The sequence below is a fragment of the Rousettus aegyptiacus genome, unplaced genomic scaffold, assembly GCF_014176215.1.
Source record: "Rousettus aegyptiacus isolate mRouAeg1 unplaced genomic scaffold, mRouAeg1.p scaffold_m13_p_3, whole genome shotgun sequence".
Classification (NCBI taxonomy): Eukaryota; Metazoa; Chordata; class Mammalia; order Chiroptera; family Pteropodidae; genus Rousettus; species Rousettus aegyptiacus.
The window spans coordinates 72966160-72984528 of record NW_023416306.1 but is presented as its reverse complement, the minus strand read 5'-3'; the positions used below and the strand labels follow the sequence as shown (position 1 = coordinate 72984528).

Here is an 18369-nt window from a genome sequence, read left to right as displayed (position 1 = left end):
AGGAAATGTTTTTCTCACTATCATATTTAAAATGTTTACTATTCCCCCAATATATGTTTTTTTTCTCTCATACAAGAGTAGTGTAGTGACTTCTGCTTGTGTTTTCTAGGTGTGTATTTTGGCCTCGAGAAGGAAGCAGGAATGGAGGGAGGCTGATCATGGCATTGCAAGCTTACTCCTTATCTCAAGTCCCTTCATTGCCCCTGATATTTTCACAATACTTTCATTACTCAAACAACAAAAACTACTCTAAAACAAGACGAGAAAGCCCATGAAGACTTCACTGGAGGATCTGGCTCAACCCATCTTTCTTCTGCTTCCACCCAGCTTTGAAAATCATGCAGCTGTAGGGCGTAGGTTTACAGGGGCCTCACAGGTTTGGATATTGCCACTCAGGTCCTAAGAGTTTTCAAGATGTTTGGGGATGGGGAGCTTCTTGTCCCTGAGTTCAGAAGCAAGAAAAATCTTGCCCCTGGATTTCTTGGGCCCCAGAAGCTCCTTAAGGTCCCTTCTCGCCCTAGTGAAAGCTGCGATGGGGATGACCTTGTGAACCCCTCTCAGCTTAGCCTGAATAAAATGTACAGCTCACGCTCCCCCACCTCTGCCTTTCTCACAATTAGAGACCAGACAGATGGCACTTCCTGCTTTGCCTGTGGAGTCGTAGTGAGCCTCAGGGATGATGAAGATGAGGGCTGTGTTCAGCTTTGCAACGAATTAATGGTCATGGTCACAGGTGGCCTGACTTTCCCTCTTTTAACCCCAGGGGAGGAATTCTGAATGAATGGAACAGGGTGTGACTGTGTGTGGGTTACTTGGGTGGGATGTGGGTGAAGAATCGAAAGTCTGGATCCATGGAAGGAGGAAAAGTATCACAGAGTGTCTATAAATATGCAGTGACTGAGAATCCCTGATGTTGCACGATCATCCACAGGTGTGGGAGGAGGAAAGGGGAAAGGGCCCCAACTCCTGTCTCCACCTCCTTCAGCTCTTGAGATCACAGATCTAAAAAAGCCACCTCTAGGGCCCAACCTGCAGGAGTAAAGCAAGTCAGGTACGGTTAATTGTGTCCACAATACAGTTTATAAGCTTGCACATCCTTGCCTCCTGAATTCTAGAAAAGATGACTTAACAAAAGGTGGAAAAGCCAGGACTAGAGAACTCAGTGTCACTCCCAGTCTGGTGACCTTTACATAAACACATGGCCCAAGGTCTGCTCCAGGGGAGAGTTGGGTACTTAAAAGGATGATAGACTGGCCTGCCATCACGTAGTAATTTTTATGTGATTCTAGCCTTGCTCATCGCAGAGCCCTGCAGGAGACAAAGACACCACACAGGAGTTGTCACATGGGAGGGCAGAAGTGACCTGTCTAGAATGGGTGGTACAGTTCAGCATTGTTCCCTGTGTGGTCTGCTCCTAGTGCAGTTTGCCTTCTCTCTGGCCCCAAACCACACAGAAAAAAAAGGGAGACCAGGAGCAATCTCCCCAGAGCGATTCTGCACCTTGTGCCACACTCGGCACACAAGGGTCTCGGCTCAGGCGGGTTCTTGCAGTGGTGGAGAGTCTTGTTCCCGGACAACCCTGATCTGATGACAGCAAAAATGGTCCTACTCCCACACCTGTCAGGACCCCAATGTATGGGACCATGACTGGGGTTGAGGGGTACAGGGGCATAGGTGTTCTCATGCCATGGGATCTTTCTGGAGCTAGGTCCTGCCTCTGGGACCCAATCCTGAGCAGCCACCAGGCTGGGCACAGCAGTGCAGCCTGGACTTGTGGAAGGGTAGGACCCAGGGTAGGAAGTGCTGCAGGTCTTCAGGTGATTAGGAGAAGATGTCACACAGCTGGAACCTTGAGCCAGGCTGTCCTCATGGGTGGTCTCAGGCACCGAAAGGAGACAGTCTGGATCCTTTTTGTATTCACTGAAGAACTAAAAAAGGACACATTGTTTAAAATGATTTTGAAAATATTACAAAATATATCTCTAAGTCTATGCTTGAGATACATACAACCGAACACAGTTACTGGGGAAGGGCCATTTTAACTTATGAACATTTAACCAACATTTGTGTCATGATAATAATGAAAGGCCTTACTTTTTATATGTCCAGGACTTTCCAACATGTGCATTTTGATAAGACTACTTATTTTACACTGCACATAACCACCCTGTTGTCCTTGGCTTGGTAAATCTGTATTAATGACACCTGTCAAATGTGTATCTTTGGTTAAGTCTCTCAACTCATCCACAGGGACGATAGCATCATCCACAGGGATGATAGTATCGCAGTCCTTTTACTAAGAGGAGCAGACCTGACACGAGGACTGTTTCGACCTATTTACTTCAACAAGATATTCATTTTTTATATTCTCCATAATTGAAAAATGTATATCTATTTTTCTACTCCTTTATGAATCATAAAACAATAAAATACATTCATGGATATCTAATATTCCATTGGATCACAATGTATAGTGCAACTTCTGGCAAGTATAGATCAGAACAAAATGAGATCACTTAGGGAAAAGTTTATACAGGAAAATATCTTTTTCCATTTGACTATTTTCATATAGTTAAAATAAATGATTATTCTTATTCTTTTGAATTAAAGATGATCAAGAAGGCCAGAGAGTATGAAAACATGGAAGAAGCCCATAATATGTGGTTTATTGCTATAACATGTTGAATGTGTTGTTATTCTCTAGTAATTCAAAGTTCAATAAACTGCAAAATTGTAATCAACAGTGTGCACTAAAGCAACATTCCCATCAATCACTGCATATTCATATGTCATATGTCTCATCAGATGATTTGTGTCTAATTTTCTTAAAATAAACTTGCACTTTTAACCTAAAATTAGAAATCCATGGGATCACATTAAAAAGGTATCAGTACTTCCAGACTCTATAGTCACTTGTATTTTATTTCTAACAAGATTTACCTATTACAAATCTTATAAACAGTTCATAATTTACATATGCCCAGACAAAATAATAATCAAAAATTAGAGAAAATAGATCTCTGATGTGTCTTACTTTGTTTTCTCTTAAAGTGATTGCGAGTGAAAGTAGAAATTAAACTATGATAATTTGGCATCCAGATTTTTTCAAGAGTCTTTATCTGGCCCATTCGTGATTTTTCAAGCTCCTCTGTGCTCCGTTGAGGCCCTGGTGTGGAAGGCGATGAGCAGGCAGGAAAAGCCTGCACCGACGGGCCACACTGCTGTCTGGGCAGGAGGGCACATTGACCCCTCATCTTTGAGACTAGTCGACTTGTTTGCCTAGACTACAGTTTTGAAGTATATAAGGAGCATTTGATACAAAAGGTAAAAGAGAAAAAGTAAAGCTGAACATACACAAAAAATATTAGAGAACATCACAAAGACATCTCCTTTGTCCACAAACGTTTTACCACAAACGTTTTTGTTGAAAACTGTGATTTTTATTCTACAGCCAAAAGCCTCTCTACATGATAATTTGGATCTATTACAAACTTGGATCTAAAATACGTTTTATTGAAAACAGGTCTCACACTGATTGCAATAAAGTGGGCACTGTAGAACACAATGTGGAGAGAAGCTATTATGTGATGCCTTAATACTCCAGGGGGTACAGACCTTTTCCAGAGTCATTGGTCTGCAGTGTTTACTTTAAGAGTGACTCCCCTTGAAAGGTTACAATATTATTTTCAGTTTCATACACTTTATAACAAATGTTCACTGGAAGACACTTGGGGAAGTGTCCCAGATATGTACAGCTGTACTTTCTGAGGTGCTCATGCCAAGGGCACATTCAGGAACACTCAGGTCTGGAATGACCCAGAAGCTCCATAGGTGTGGCCTCCTCTTTGAGGTTGGGCAGATCCATGATTATTCCTGGAGCAGGATCAGTCTTTATGATTGTGTCCCTGGCCACTTGGTTTATTGCGATTCTCGAAGGGGCCCAAGTGGTCTTCCCTACTCAGGTCTGCCAGCGCCCCTCAGCCTGCTCCTGCTGGGTGCCAACGAACTGTAGTGACCACGAGCCGCTTCCCCAGGGACACACAGACACATCCTCTCCACAGCCACATCTTCTCACAGACATGCAAGTGGTGCTGATGGAACGTCCAAAAAGCTGTAAAATAATGCATGCCAGGCACAATAGATGAGCTTTTTAGAAGACGATATCTATTGGAAGAAATATGGGTGACACAGCTCCCTGGTTCAAGGCTCGTGTGTTTGTTAGATCACTCTTGGATCTGGAAATGTGGCTGATTTTAGAATTTCTCACCCTCATTCACTGTAGTATTAACATCTGTAGTTCTTCCTCCTCTGAGTCCAGAAGCTCCCCATGATTTCATAGTCTCTACCATTTGTACCCAACGACCACCTCAACTCAACCATCTCCCAGGCCAGGTATCACTCTTAAACTTCAGGAGGAAGATCACTTCCCTTTGACTGTCTCCTCAACTTTATACTAGTAGCACTTTTTATACCAATTGACAGTGTCAATAAATTTATTTTTTACAATGTGGGCTTGGGACTCCACCTACTATGTGTGTTACTTGAGCAAGTCATTTGATGCCTAGATTTACAAATTTTATAAAAGTAAATTTTTTGGAATTTTATGAATCTTATTTTCTTGTTTTAGAAAATCTGTAAATCTATGGATTTAAGCTCAGTTGTTTTTTAAATGTTGGTACTTAAACATTTAGCAATATTCATCGCTTATATACATGAGAAATTATGTTAAGAATTAAACTGTGAATGTGCTAATTTTTTTTTACTTTTTATACTTATTTTTATATCAAGCCTCTATTATTTCACAGTAAACAAGTTTAGTTTCTTGGAAAACATCAGCCTTAGGGACTGAATAGGTGAAAACTTAGCATGGTAGATCTGAGGGTCTCCTTACTTTCTTAAAGGTATTTTTCTTGAAATGGTTAAGAAGCCCCATGAGTTTAGAAACAGAAACAAATTGAAAATTAAAAGCCAAAGCATTGAAATGAAGTTTTTTGGAACAGTTCTTTGTGGAGATGATGGTTCTGGGTACCTCAGAGAACGCAGCAGGAAAGAGTTGCTAGCATTAATAATAGCCAAAACCTTCAGGGCTTCTCATAGAGATTCTTTAATGCTGAGAGGTCACCTGATTGCACAGGGAGACCGCGGAGCAGAAGCAGAGTGTTAAATCGCATTCCAGCACCTGTTGACCTGGGTGGTGAGTTCCTTGATATTTGTGGATCAGATGACATTTTGAGGGACAATGGTGTGGGAAAGATGCATTCTTTCTAGTGCCTTTGCAACCACAAAAGTTTATCTAACAGAGATGCTAGAAAACAAATTCCCTACTACTTTTCTAGTAGGAAAAGCATCCAACATCAAATTTTGGGACAGAAACATGTATTGGAAAGAATTTTTCACAAAAGAGCAGTGATGGGACGAAATGATGTTCTTGGGCACGGTGCAGAATATTCTTTCACGACTTTATTGTGGTCTCTCCAGGCCTTGTGTGGCTGCTGCTGTCCTCGCCCCCAAGCTGCTGTCCTCACTGTCAGGCTCAGGACAAGCCAGGAAGCTGCCTGCCTGAAGGCAGGTGCTCCCTTCCTCTCTTGTCCCCTTGCTGTCGGATGGACGCACAGCATCATGCATAGCTGTTAGGTGTTTATTAACTAGTTTTGTTTCACAAGACACAGTTCAGGCACTCTACAGTACTCTATCACTGCCTTTTATTACCTCGAGGTAGAAGTAATCAGTGTCTGAGTCATCCTATGGGAATAACAAAACACATGATTTATTTTTTCCCACAGGAGTGGTTATCATATTGGTTTGTCAGGGCTGCCGCAACAAAATGCCACAGACTGGGTGGCTTAACAACAGATACACATTTTCCCATAGCTCTGGAGGCTTGATGCCAAGATCAAGGTACCAGCAGGTTTAGTTTCTTTGAGACCTTTGTCTTTGGCTTGCACATGGCCACCTTCTCATTGTGTCCTCACATGGTTGCCCCTCAGTCTGTGCACATCTGTGTCCTAATCTCCTCCTCTTATAAGAACTCCAGTCATTGGATTAGAGCCTTTCTATACAAACCCATTTTACCTTAATTACTTTTTCAAGGTCCTATTCCAGATACAGTCACATTTTCTAGTCCTGAGAATCAGGACTTCAACATATGAAAGCTGGAAGTGGTCATAATTCAGCCATCACAGTGGTCTTAGTCGTTCCATGAACAGAGGTTATTGAAGAGACTTGACTAGAAGTCACAGTGACATGAGAACTAAGCAATGACAACTGATAACTGATACATATTAAGAAGCAAAGACCCTGAGATTTGGTAAGGCACAGAGGTTGCTGCTTTGAGATTTGACTTATTCATAGAATCAAATAATTTTAAAATACCTCCTCTAAGCTGAGGCGCTATAAAATCCTATGGCTTACCCCCAGCATAATAAACTTTCACTACATTGTTTTATGATAATAAATGTCTTATCAGAAATGGCTTAACAGTAGAATTATTATTACATGAAAGCAGGGTAGATTTGCTCAATTAAAACTAACAATTGAAAACAATCTATAATCCAAAAAGTAAACATTCTTATATTTTCATTTACTTTTTTTTTGTACTGCTGTGACTCTTCCATTTTATAATCATCTTTCAGATAAAAGATCACAGTAATTTAATGATGATTTACCATATTTTATAAAGTAATATGGGTGATAAAGAATACTGCTTTGTCAGAGTGTGGAAAATTTGGGGTAAAGCAAAGCGAAAATTAGTGTTTTATAATTTTGGGTTGAATTTTCAGGGACTATGATATGCACAATGGACACATATGTCATAATATTCCTTAAAATTATTTGAGTTGCACATTTTGTTTTGTTTTGCTTCACTTTGTGGAGAAATTCCAAAAACTTTGTGAAATAATTTTTAAGAGTGATCAGATGCTTTTTAATCAAAATGGCAAATACTAAAAGTATATACATAAAGTATATACATGATGAATACCAGATGAACACACACTTTTTGTATTATTTTTAAACAGTTCCAGCAATTTTATGTAGCATAAAATGAGGCACAAATAATGTTTGATTTAAAAATTCTCAAATTCTAAAAAAATCTGAACTGTTGGAAAAGACGCAAGAAGAAAACAAGAGGCTGCCCAATTACATCCTCTGCAATTCAATGTCTCCTCAGTTCCCTCTTCCCATACTAAAAACCAGGAGTCTCCCTTGTATCAATAATGAGAATCACAGCCAAGGAAAAAGCGTGCACCATCAGCAGAACTGTCACACTCCTCAGAAACAGATCTTTTGAAGACTCTAGGGGTTCGCATTATATGAAAACTGACAAAGTCTAGGGAGACACAGCTGCCAAGAGACAGGAACAATAAGAAAGTCACAAAGCAGAGCTAGCTTTACTTGGAAGCATTTTGCCAGGCTTCACACCAACTCAGGTTGGCAGCAGTCTACTCTCTTGGTGGAAGTGTTAAGAAACTTTGAGATAGTATCTGTTGAGAGATACATATCACTCCCATCTACAGCACTGGATGTCACCAGCACTGGACATCACCAGCACTGGATGTAACCTAGAGCTAGGTCGGGATTTAGTCGTACAGTCTGCTTTTTAATCTCTTAATTTAGAAATGCAGGGGCTTAACACAGTAATTTTTTCATCCTGACTTAAGGGAAGTAATCCTATTAAGAATTGAGCATGCCTGGGAATTTACCTGCTTTACTGAGGGTCTAAGAATTTGAGGCTGGATGGGTAATGCCACAGAATAAAAGAGGAGCATCTTTGCAGACTTGGTCCCCTGTCCAGAGCATTCCTGCAAAGACTCATCTCCCAGTGTGTAAGATCAACAGGCAGGGGGCTGCAGAGTGCCCCATAACCTACCTACCACTCTGGTCTGAGGTCCATGTAACTGATCGTCCCAGGGTTTGGTTCTCTACTGTATCCTCATGGCATGAGGAAAGTCAGGAGCTGTCTGAGCCCGTCTTCCTGATCTGTAAGCTCCAAGTGTCAGTGTCAAACAGGAGTTCCCCACATCCAGGAGCCTGGCTGCAGCGAGCATAACAGTCTAACTGCTCCCTCCGACGACTTGCAGGCAGTCACAAGTTCACTCACAATCTGATTCCTGAGCTCAGAAACAACTGTGAGCTTGGGAGACCTTGTAAATTTTTCAATACCTGGCACAGTAGCAACATCCACCTCCTCAACCTTTAATATGGATAAATCACAGCAGTCCAACACTAGCAAAAAATCTTCACTCCCATGACTCCCTGTGTCACAGCAGTACTTTGAGCTAGAAATCTCTGAAGCCAGTTCCCAGTTGTCATGGTACCATCTTTACCTGAAGTATCTTTTTCACCTTTACCACAGATTGCAAAATCACTGCATCCCATTTTAGATGAGGAGGTCCTTGTATTTGTCACAGAAATATGGCATGGTTCCAGCATCCTAAATTTGCAGGTTTCATTTGATTCTGATCGGCAGGTTTCCTCCATGGAACTACTCTTTTTTCCTGAATTTGTTTCCAGGATCAAAGAAAATCACTATGGTGCCTTCGATGATTTGATTTTCAAAATCCACATCTAAATCCAGTACATAGTGTTTCACAAGTACGTGGCTTGTGTTGGCCATGAGGGGCAGGTCATCTTGAGAAAGGTCCAGATTTATGTCCATGGTGTTGGTTGTTGAGAGCTTCATTAAACTCTCAGGAGGGGCTTCCCATCTGCCTTAATCACCCAGAATCATAAATGTCTGCTTATCAAAAAAAAAAAAAAACTGATGTCACAAATTGCAGTTCCACAACTTTCAGTCCCCTGGCAAAGAAGAAAAACACAATTAGACAAAATTCCAAGTAAGACCCTAAACGATCCCGTGATCACTGCTCCTACAATTGACTACTTTCTTAAATGATCTCCCAATGTGTTAGGAGCTCATGGCTAGAAGGCAGAGTAATCTTTGTGACTGACATCAAAGAAAACTTCATTATGGGTTTCTAAAATTATTACCAAAGAAATAAAAAGGGCCTCCACAAAGCCAGAAGAATTGTTCCCCTAACTATAACAGTCCCTGTTTTTGGAAAAGAGCTACAGTTATGTAAAAGCATAACTGAGAAACACTGGACCTCTTGTTTTAAAAGATAATAAATGCATCACTTCTAATTTTATGCATCAAATACAAGTGATTGTTTCTCTACTGTAAGTTTAAGTAACAAGTGTGAATGAAGGCTAAATGTTCTCATACCTTTTATTCTTTGAGAGTAATAATTTAATACATACAATGTAACTCCAGGGATTAATGTACTTTTCACATTAGGACTACTCTCATATCAGTACTTCCAGTAAATTACAGGAAAATGAGCCAATTTACCAGGAGTGCACTCTAAGTATTCATTTGAGATTATACAGGGAGATTTTTCAAATTTATAGTTAAATACTCAAGGTATATCATTACATCTTAATAGCTGAAAGCCCATTAACATTCTGGATAATAGCCTTCTTGTGGCAAACAAAAAGGTCCTCTCATTTGAAAAAAAAAGTATGCAAATACCTATAAAAAAGGAAAGAAAGAAATTAAAATGTAGAAACAGATGTTGTAATAAAATGCTTGAGTTCTTCATAAAAGTTCTGAATCAAAATGTATACTTATTTTACAATAGCAATCCGGCTAAAAGAAAAATCATTTGAAGTTATCTCAGTTCCTGTTGTGTACCTAATTTCTTTCAGCATACGCTGTTCTTTTATTATTCTTTTACCAAAAATGAAAAAGAAATAAAAACTCCAGCAGAGTAGATAAATTTAAAACAATTTTTATATTTATAAATATTAGGAGGCATTCTTTTATCAGCTACAAAGATTACTTGGTTGACTTTTCAAGTAAAACTGAGCCCTCCTTTTTGTTTGACTCTTGCAGGCTTCCCTTCTGACTTTATCTGCATATCTACTAGACTCTTACTTCCCTTCCTTCTAGAATCTCATTCCAGCAATCAAGTCCGTTGAATTTCCATTTTCTACTTTTCCACAGGCTATTCCCTCATTAAAATCTCACCTGGCCTTAAAAAAAAAGAAATCTGGCTTCCTACAGAGTTGAATAATCTGTTTTCATGCTATTTTCTCAGTCACAGAGACCACACATTTTATCAATCCTTGTCCGCTAGCCAAGGGTCTGCTTAACACACCACTCCCTGAAGGCACCACACCTCCTTGCTTTCTGGATTAAGCAATGTGCTATACCTGGATTGCTCCTGGCTCCTGCCTCTCATATCCACCTGCCAAAATCTATTTTCCTTCAACACTCAGTTCAAATGCAATCACCTCCTCAAATCCTTCCCTACTCTTCCTCCCCCTACCAAACTGTATGTGGTAATGTACTCTTTGTCTTTTAAGAGTAATACGAATTGAGAGAAATCAGAGATGGAAAGAATAGTTTGATATTACTTTATGGAGAAGGTAGTACTCTCTTTGGTCCTACAAAGGTCAATGGGCAAAGGAAATAAGCCAGGGTATTTTCTATTCTGCAGGAGAGAGATTGAATTTGTCACATAAAAAATAACCTTCAATAAAGTGATTGACTATAGCTATGTATTGAGAAACAATGGACATTAAAAATTCATCCTGCTGGTGTTTGGGGCTGCTACCATGCTGTATTTGTTGATTAGGCTCTTTTTTTTTTTTAAATTGTTTAATTAAAAAAATACTCTGCGTGTATGCACACACATACATGGAAATCTAAATAAACTGAGATAACAGTTAACTTAGTGGCTATCTAAACTATCTTCTCTGTTTCGTTCCAATTTTTAGTAAATGGTCTGCCGACGCAAGCACATGTCTAAACTATATTTGAAGAAGTATAGTTTAGCATCTGTAATAGTATTGATATAACCATTCACTGTCTAACCCTAATAGATTTATTCATTGGTGAAAATTAATATAGCTTAAGAATAAAATATATTCTATACAGCAGTTTTCACCACTTTTGTCCCTGGTGGCAGAGAATGAGGCTGTCTTAAAACTCTACTCATCCACGTCTGTTAACATCACCTTGTCTGTCACACTAACTGGCAATCCTTTGGTCCTTTTCGGTGGATTCATGAGTACAATCCCCATAGTTGCAATGCTAGATCTTTTCTTTTTTTCACGTTCCAATTCTATGCCTGCTAAATCATTCTCAGTGAATTATTTGGCCTCCTACTTTACTGAGTTGATTTCGAATCTCTGAAGCTCCATCACACTTCGAGTATCTCTAGTTCTTCACAATTGTTACCTTTTGCTGAGTCAGACTGATTTAGAGGGAACAATATTTTTTCTTGCTAAAGCTAATTCACTTCCCCTTGAATCCCAGCTTTTAGGATCTGAGAGGGCCAAATAAACAGCACTTTTCTTGCCCATTCAAATTCTATACATACTGAGAAATAAGATGAGGGTACAGCAGAAGAAAATCAAAATATCCCCATTATTACTAATGAAGACTAAACTGGAGAAGATGTTTTAGCGGGAGAGCCAAAGGTACCTAGAAACCGAATGCCCAAATTTAACAGATTTACCCATTAGTTCACAGGCAAATGCTAGCTCAGGTCAAAACTCCCAGAAGGGGAACTACTCTCCCCAGGTAAGACTTAGGGCCTGGAGAAGTAAGGAGAACAGCTCTCTGTGGTCAAGATTACTACCCACAAACAAAAGGGAGATGTTGAGCTGAGCAGAGCATGTCCAGTTTCTTCTTCCCAAATTTACCAGAACAAGTCACTCTACCCACTGAGGGTAGAAGCAAAGTGATAGGAATGTTATAGTAATTAATAAAATGAAAATAGAATAATCAGAAATGGGAAAGAAGAGTTCCTCCTAACACCATTCTGTCCCACTAATTTGTAATCATGCTTCATCTGACATTTTTTCTCTTGCCAACATTTTGTCCCTTTCCATGTCTCCATCATCTTTCCAATGTTTCAGCTACCCTGGGGTTGTCATCTTTAAAAACAAATATTGATACACACACATACACACACACTATCAAAGCATTATGCTGTACATCTTAAACTAATACAATGTTATGTCAATTATATCTCAATAAATCAACAAGCAAAAACTATATTTGACTTTGGCCCTGTTGCCCATTTTAATTAGTCCTTATTTCACTGAACTTTGGAGCTGAAAATTTCTTAGGGCAGATCACTTAGTCCAACTCTCTAATTTTATAAATGAAGACAATGAGGCCCCGAGAGGTAAAGAAATTTAATTTGCCCAAGGTCATCCATTTCTGCTTTTCCACTTGCTGATGCCCGTAGAATTCTCATCCTCTCCAGCTCTCATGGCCATTTCCTTCATATAGTCCAAGTCATAAATCAAATATAAATGTCACCTCTTAAGACTGTCTTTGTATCCCTATTCTACCTTTTTAATATTTAAGTTGTGTGAATTAGAATTGACTTATATTGTAATGGCTTTGGGGGAAAAATGAAAATTTTTGAGACAGCCTCAGGAGATTAGAAGATCACTGTCACCTCTGCATGTTTCCAACCTAAGATACATATAATATGTAAGTCTATCATAACTTGTTGCTTATTACACTGACTTTGTACTTGCCTTGATTCGTTGGTGACCTCAATCTCCCTTTTCTGTGAGTCCACAACTCTCACAAACATCAATCAGGGGTCGCAGTCCCAAGTTTAGGGAAGAATCGAACTAAGTGCGGTTGCAAACACGTGTAGGTGGTTACCTTGAAAGGCCTTTCTCAGCAAATAGTAATCATATTCCCAAGCAGTCTGTTGACTTCAGCACTTTTAGCTATTATTGTGCTCCAATTTAAAATGCCAACCTGTCTCATTAAAGTATTTTTCCATTTTCTGTCATAGCCATAACATAAAATTCCTCCCTTTTATCAAATCCAATTGTTAGTTTCCAGTGGCTAACCACTATGCCTCTAAAATGTGGTATTGTAAATGCTTAAATGACTGTCTCAGCAATACGATTAAAAATTTCAAAAGTTTAAATATAAAGCAATATGTTTCTTAAGGGGGGAGAGGGAATAGGAAAAGGATCAAATACTAAACAGAGCTATATCAGAGAGAAAAACTGCTCTACTACTTTCAATCACCCAAACAGAAATGCACACACTGAAAAATGTGTGCATTTCTGTATGGAGAGCCATTCTGGGTCCCTCCAAAGAAAACAATTCCATTCTCCTTTCAAGCTACAAAGCTGTATGTATCACTCTCAGGACTCTTAACTTATCCTGCCTTATTTTATAGTTATCGCCATCATCTTCTGGTCTATAAACAACTTGGAACTCCTGATTCATCTTTGTGTTCATGACCATGTTAAGCACAGTACCCCGTATATAGCAGGTGCTCAACAAATATATATGGAATTGACATCTGAGGACATTTGTGATTTCAACATCTAGTTATTTACAGAATAGATATTCTAGCTTGCAAGGTTCTAGTATAAAGGTATTACTTAACAAACATCTTCTTACAAACACCGCTTAATTTTTCTTCTCAGGACATATACCTGTACCTCTTTATGCCACATCTCTTTTCTTGAAAGCAACTCAGGAGGAGAAAATTTTGCATATACACATATTATATAATGTTGAGCACACTGTGAGTAGTTACAAAATATTTACTTCTACTGATTACTTGTTCAGAGGAAGACAGTTTCCTGCTCCTCCAAGACTGTTTATTCTTTAGGATACAGTAATCGCTCTTAATGACAGCCAGTTTATTGCTGAAGTATACTGTTTCTGGGCACAGTTCCTCAGACACTAATAGACACTCATATGTATATAGGAACACTGCTCACTGCTGTGAAATTTGAGAAACTAATTTCAGAATTAGAATCTTAGAAATGCAAATGTATTTTTTTTTAGAAATGACACACTGACATATACTCTGTAACTTATTTTTTTACTCAATGGTTTTGAAATATAACCATGTAGATGCACATAGGTCTATCTTGTTTCTTTTAACTGTCATTTGGTGTCCCTACATGAATATTCCACAATTTATCTAATTATTTCCTCGTGTGTTTTGAGTAGGCTCTGACTCCTGGTGAGGCTATGAATGAGTCATATCTATAATGTCCTGTCCTCAACAGTCCTGCTCAGCTCCTGTAGACGCATGCCTATCATTTATTTTATGGAGTCAATCTACCTCATATTTGGTCTTCTTCTTTTCCTTCTGCATTTAATTTTTCCCAGTATTATTTTCTTTTCCAAGAAATGCTACAGTCTCGTGTGTGCCTGACGTAGGACAACTTCAGTTTTGTCATTTTTGCCTCTAGTGATGTTTGAGGATTGATTTGCTCTAGGACCCACTTGTTCATCTTTCTAGCAGTCCAGGGCTCTCTTCCAACACCATATTTCAAACGAATCTATTTTTTTTTTTCCTATCAGCCCTCTTTACTCCCCAACTTTCACATCTGTACTGAGTAATTGGGAATACAAGCACGTAGAAGATCTTAGTTTTGGTCTCTAATGATACATCTTTCTTCTTACTTTTTCCTCATTCTTCTATTGCTGCCCTTCTGAGTCTCACTATTCTTTTATATCTTGGCTGCAGCCTTCTTTTGAATTGATAACCGAACCAAGGTAAGCAAACTCTAATAATTTCCTTACTGATATTTAAGTTTTAAAAAAAATTTCATTATTATAATAAAGGCCATAAATGACAAGCCCTCAGCCAACATTATACTTAATGGTGAAAAACTAAAAACCTTCCCCGTAAGATCAGGAACAAGGCAAGGTTGTCCACTATCACCACTCTTATTCAATATAAATTGGAGGTCCTAGCGAGTGCAATCAGAGAAGAGAAAGATATATAAGGCATCCAAATAGGAAAGGAAGTCACACTGTCACTATTTGCGGATGACATGATTCTCTCTATAGAAAACCCTAAAGACTCTAAGAGAACACTACGAGACAATAAGCAAATATAGTAAAGTCTCTGGATACAAAATCGACATTCAAAAATCCATAGCGTTTCTATACTCTAATAACAAAGTGTCAGAAAAAGAAGTGGAAAAAATAATTCCTTTTGCAATTGCAACAAAAAAGAATAAAATACCTAGGAATATATCTAATGAAACAAGTGAAGGACCTATATAATGAAAACTGTAAGACTCTATTAAAAGAAATCAAAGAAGACATAAAAAATGGAAAGATATTCTGTATTCTTGGATTGGAAAAATCAACATAGTTAAAATGACCTTATTACCTAAAGTATTGTACAGATTTAATGTAATCCCCATTAAAATTCCATCAGCATTTTTTAAAGAAATAGAACAAAAAATCAGCAGATCTCTATGGAAGCACAAAAAACCCCAAATTGCCAAAGACGCCCTGGAAAAAAATGAGGCTGGAGGCGTCATTCTGCCCAACTTCAAATTATAGTACAAAGCGACAGTAATGAAAATGGCATGGTATTGGCAGAAAAACAGACACATGGGCCAGTGGAACAGAATAGAGAGTCCAGAAGTAAACCCATATTTATATGGGCAATAATTTTCAACAAAAAAGCCAAAAATGTACAGTGGAGAAAGGAAAGTCTCTTCAAGAAATGGTGCTAGGAAAATTGGAAGGCCATCTGCAAAAGAATGAAACTAGGCTATTGTCTATGACCACACACCAAAATTAATGCAAAATGGATTAAAGACCTGAATATAAAATCTGAAGCAATAAAGTGCATAGAAGAAAACATAGGAACTAAACTGAAGGACCATGGATTTTATGAATTTTACCTCAAAGGCAATGGAAGAAAAAACAAATATAAATGAATGGGACTACATCAAACTAAAAAGCTTCCGCTTAGCAAAAGAAACCGTCAATAAAGTAAAGAGACAATTATCTGAATGGGAAATTATATTTGCAAGCAAAGCCTCTGATAAGGGCCTAATTTCCAAAATACACAAAGAACTCATACGACTCGACAACAACAACGACAACAACAACAACAACAACAACAACAACAAACGATCCAATCAAAAAATGGGAGTGTGGCTGAACAGACATTTCTCTCTAGGGGACATACAAATGTCCAACATATAAAAAGATGCTCACATAGCTAGCTTTTAGAGAAATGCAAATCAGAATCACAATTAGAATCCATCACACACCTGTTAGAATGGCTATAATGCGCAGGACAAGTAATAACAAATGTTGGAGAGGATGTGGAGAAATAGGAATTCTCATATATTGCTGGTGGGACTGTACATTGGTACAGCCACTATGAAAAAATGTCTGGAGGTTGCTCAAAAAACTAAGAATTGATCTACCATATGATCCAGCAATCCCTCTACCGGGTATTTACCCTAAAGACTTGAAAACTCATGTGAAAAGATATTTGCACACCAATGTTCATAGCAGCATTGTTCACAGTGGTCAGGACATGGAAGCAATTGAAGTGTCCTACGATAGATGATTGGCCAAAGAAGCTGTGGTGCACATATACAATGGAATATTACTCAGCCACAAGAAGAGATGAAATACTTCCTTTTGCAAAAACATGGATGGACAGTGAAATAATCATACTAAGCTAAATAAGCCAGACAGAAAAGGTTGAAAATCACATGCTATCACATATGTGTGATATAATCATAAAAACAACAAACAAACAGAACAAACAAACAGAGATTCATGGACAGGACAATGGATTGGTAGCTACCAGAGGAAGGGAAAAGGGGACAGGGAAAAATAAAATGTTAAAAAAAATTGTGTGTGTGTGTGTGTGTGTGTGTGTGTGTGTGTAAAATTTTAAAAACCTGGCATTAAATTTTTTTTTCATTATTACAAAAACTGCCACATTGAATACCCTTGTACATATCTCCTAGTGCACATATATGTGTTTTCTGAATAAAACACCCAGAAATTCCATTTTTCCTGATATCAACATTGTCATACCTGCTTTCTTTTGATTTGTTTTTTCCTGATATCATTTCTATCCCTCTGTTTTTATTTTTAACCACTCTGAGTTGTTTTTCCTGGGCATCTTTTTCAAAGCAACATTGGCTGCATTTAAAACTATTAATTATCATTTTTAATAACTGAAATTTATTTACATTTATCATGATTACTGTTGTAAGAGCTCTTATCTCAGCAAACTTATTTTGCATTTTCCATCTACCACAATTTTGTTTCTTAGCTTTTACTTTTCTGCTCTGAGAATTCGTTTTTCCTCTACTATTTCATGTGATACAATCTATTTCTTTAATATGCCTAAAGTCAATCTCTAGTAGCCTTCTGAAGAATACAATAAAAAGACCCTATGAACTTTTATCATCAGTTTCTCCTCTTCCCCCACCCTCATACCAGCTTCCGTATTATTGTGGCTAATATCTTAGCATCACATTGTTTTTAAGAGCCCTCATTCAACTTAGGAAAAGTCAATACATATTTTTATTTGTGCACCAGCTTTCTTACTCAAGACTGATTGATATACTCTGCCCCCTTCTTAAGGATTCAATTTATTTCCACTTACTATTGCTACATGACAAATTAACCCGAAACTTTGTGGCTTCAGACAGCAACCATTTCTTTATATTCTGTGGGTCAGGAATTTGCATAACTTTTAGCTGGACAATTCTTCTGCATCTTATGAATTTGATGATGATGCTCCATGGTATTCAGCAGGAGAACAGACTTTTCTGATGACCAGAATAGCTATACAAAGCCTCTCTAGTATGGAAGTCTCAGAAGAGCTGAACATCTTATAGGGCAACTAGCAGCTCAGAGCAAGTGTCTGAAACAATCAGTTGAAAGCTGAATGACTTTTTCTGACCTAGAATTGAAAGTCAATATGATATCACTCCTCTCACATTCTGCTGGTTTCAAAAGAGAGTCACATGGGCAGTCCAGATGCAAGGAGAGGGAATTCAACTGCTTTTGATGGGGAGTAGCCAAGTCACATTGGAAAATAGCATGTGAGAGGGTATATATTGTTATGACCATTTTTGGAAAACATGATCTGCCATGCTTCTCTTTTACTTAAGTGTTTCTATAGTAACTCTTTTGGGAGAAGTTTATGAGTAGTAAACTTTTTCAATACTTACACATTTGAAAATGTCTTTATTACATCCTCACTACTGAATGACCACTTAACTAAATGTAGACTTAAAAGGTGACAGTTATTTTTATTTAGCACTTTGAATATGTTACTTCTGACATCCCTTTTTGCTGATAAGAGGTTGGTATTAATCTGCATTTCTTTATATGTATCTCTTTTTTCTCCCAGGTATTTTTTATATTTTTTATTATCTTTGACATTCTACAGTTTCACTCAATATGTCTAAATGTGAATTTATTCTTATTTGACCAGCTCAAGATTCGGTGTGCTCTTTCAGTCTGAGGACTCAGGTATTCTTTCCATGTATAGCCCTGAGTAGAAAGCAAATTGTATCGCC

General features: G+C 38.2%; 1 protein-coding gene across 2 annotated transcripts; it reads right to left on the bottom strand.

The window, feature by feature from the left end:
* Positions 1–481: 481 nt before the first annotated feature.
* On the bottom strand, positions 482–7870 carry LOC118600344. 2 transcript variants are annotated; one of them, XM_036217551.1, is made up of 2 exons: positions 7701–7870; positions 482–1928 (listed from the first exon to the last, which is right to left on the bottom strand). In XM_036217551.1, exons 1-2 carry the CDS (start codon positions 7764–7766, stop codon positions 1368–1370), a joined length of 627 nt encoding a protein of 208 aa, XP_036073444.1. In that variant the 5' UTR covers positions 7767–7870; the 3' UTR covers positions 482–1367. The 2 variants fall into 2 exon arrangements, 1 of the variants encoding a protein (XP_036073444.1); XR_004949922.1 differs by lacking the exon at positions 482–1928 and adding an exon at positions 3493–4111.
* Between the last annotated feature and the right edge of the window lie 10499 nt (positions 7871–18369).

What these genes read in the sequence shown, in the direction of transcription:
- LOC118600344 (XM_036217551.1), bottom strand. Translation starts at nt 7,766, where the DNA reads ATGCTCCTCTTTTATTCTGTGGCATTACCCATCCAGCCTCAAATTCTT. An exon ending in TTAGACCCTCAGTAAAGCAG is followed by an intron (nt 1,929 to 7,700) that starts GTAAATTCCCAG and finishes GTCCTTTTTTAG; the next exon opens with TTCTTCAGTGAATACAAAAA.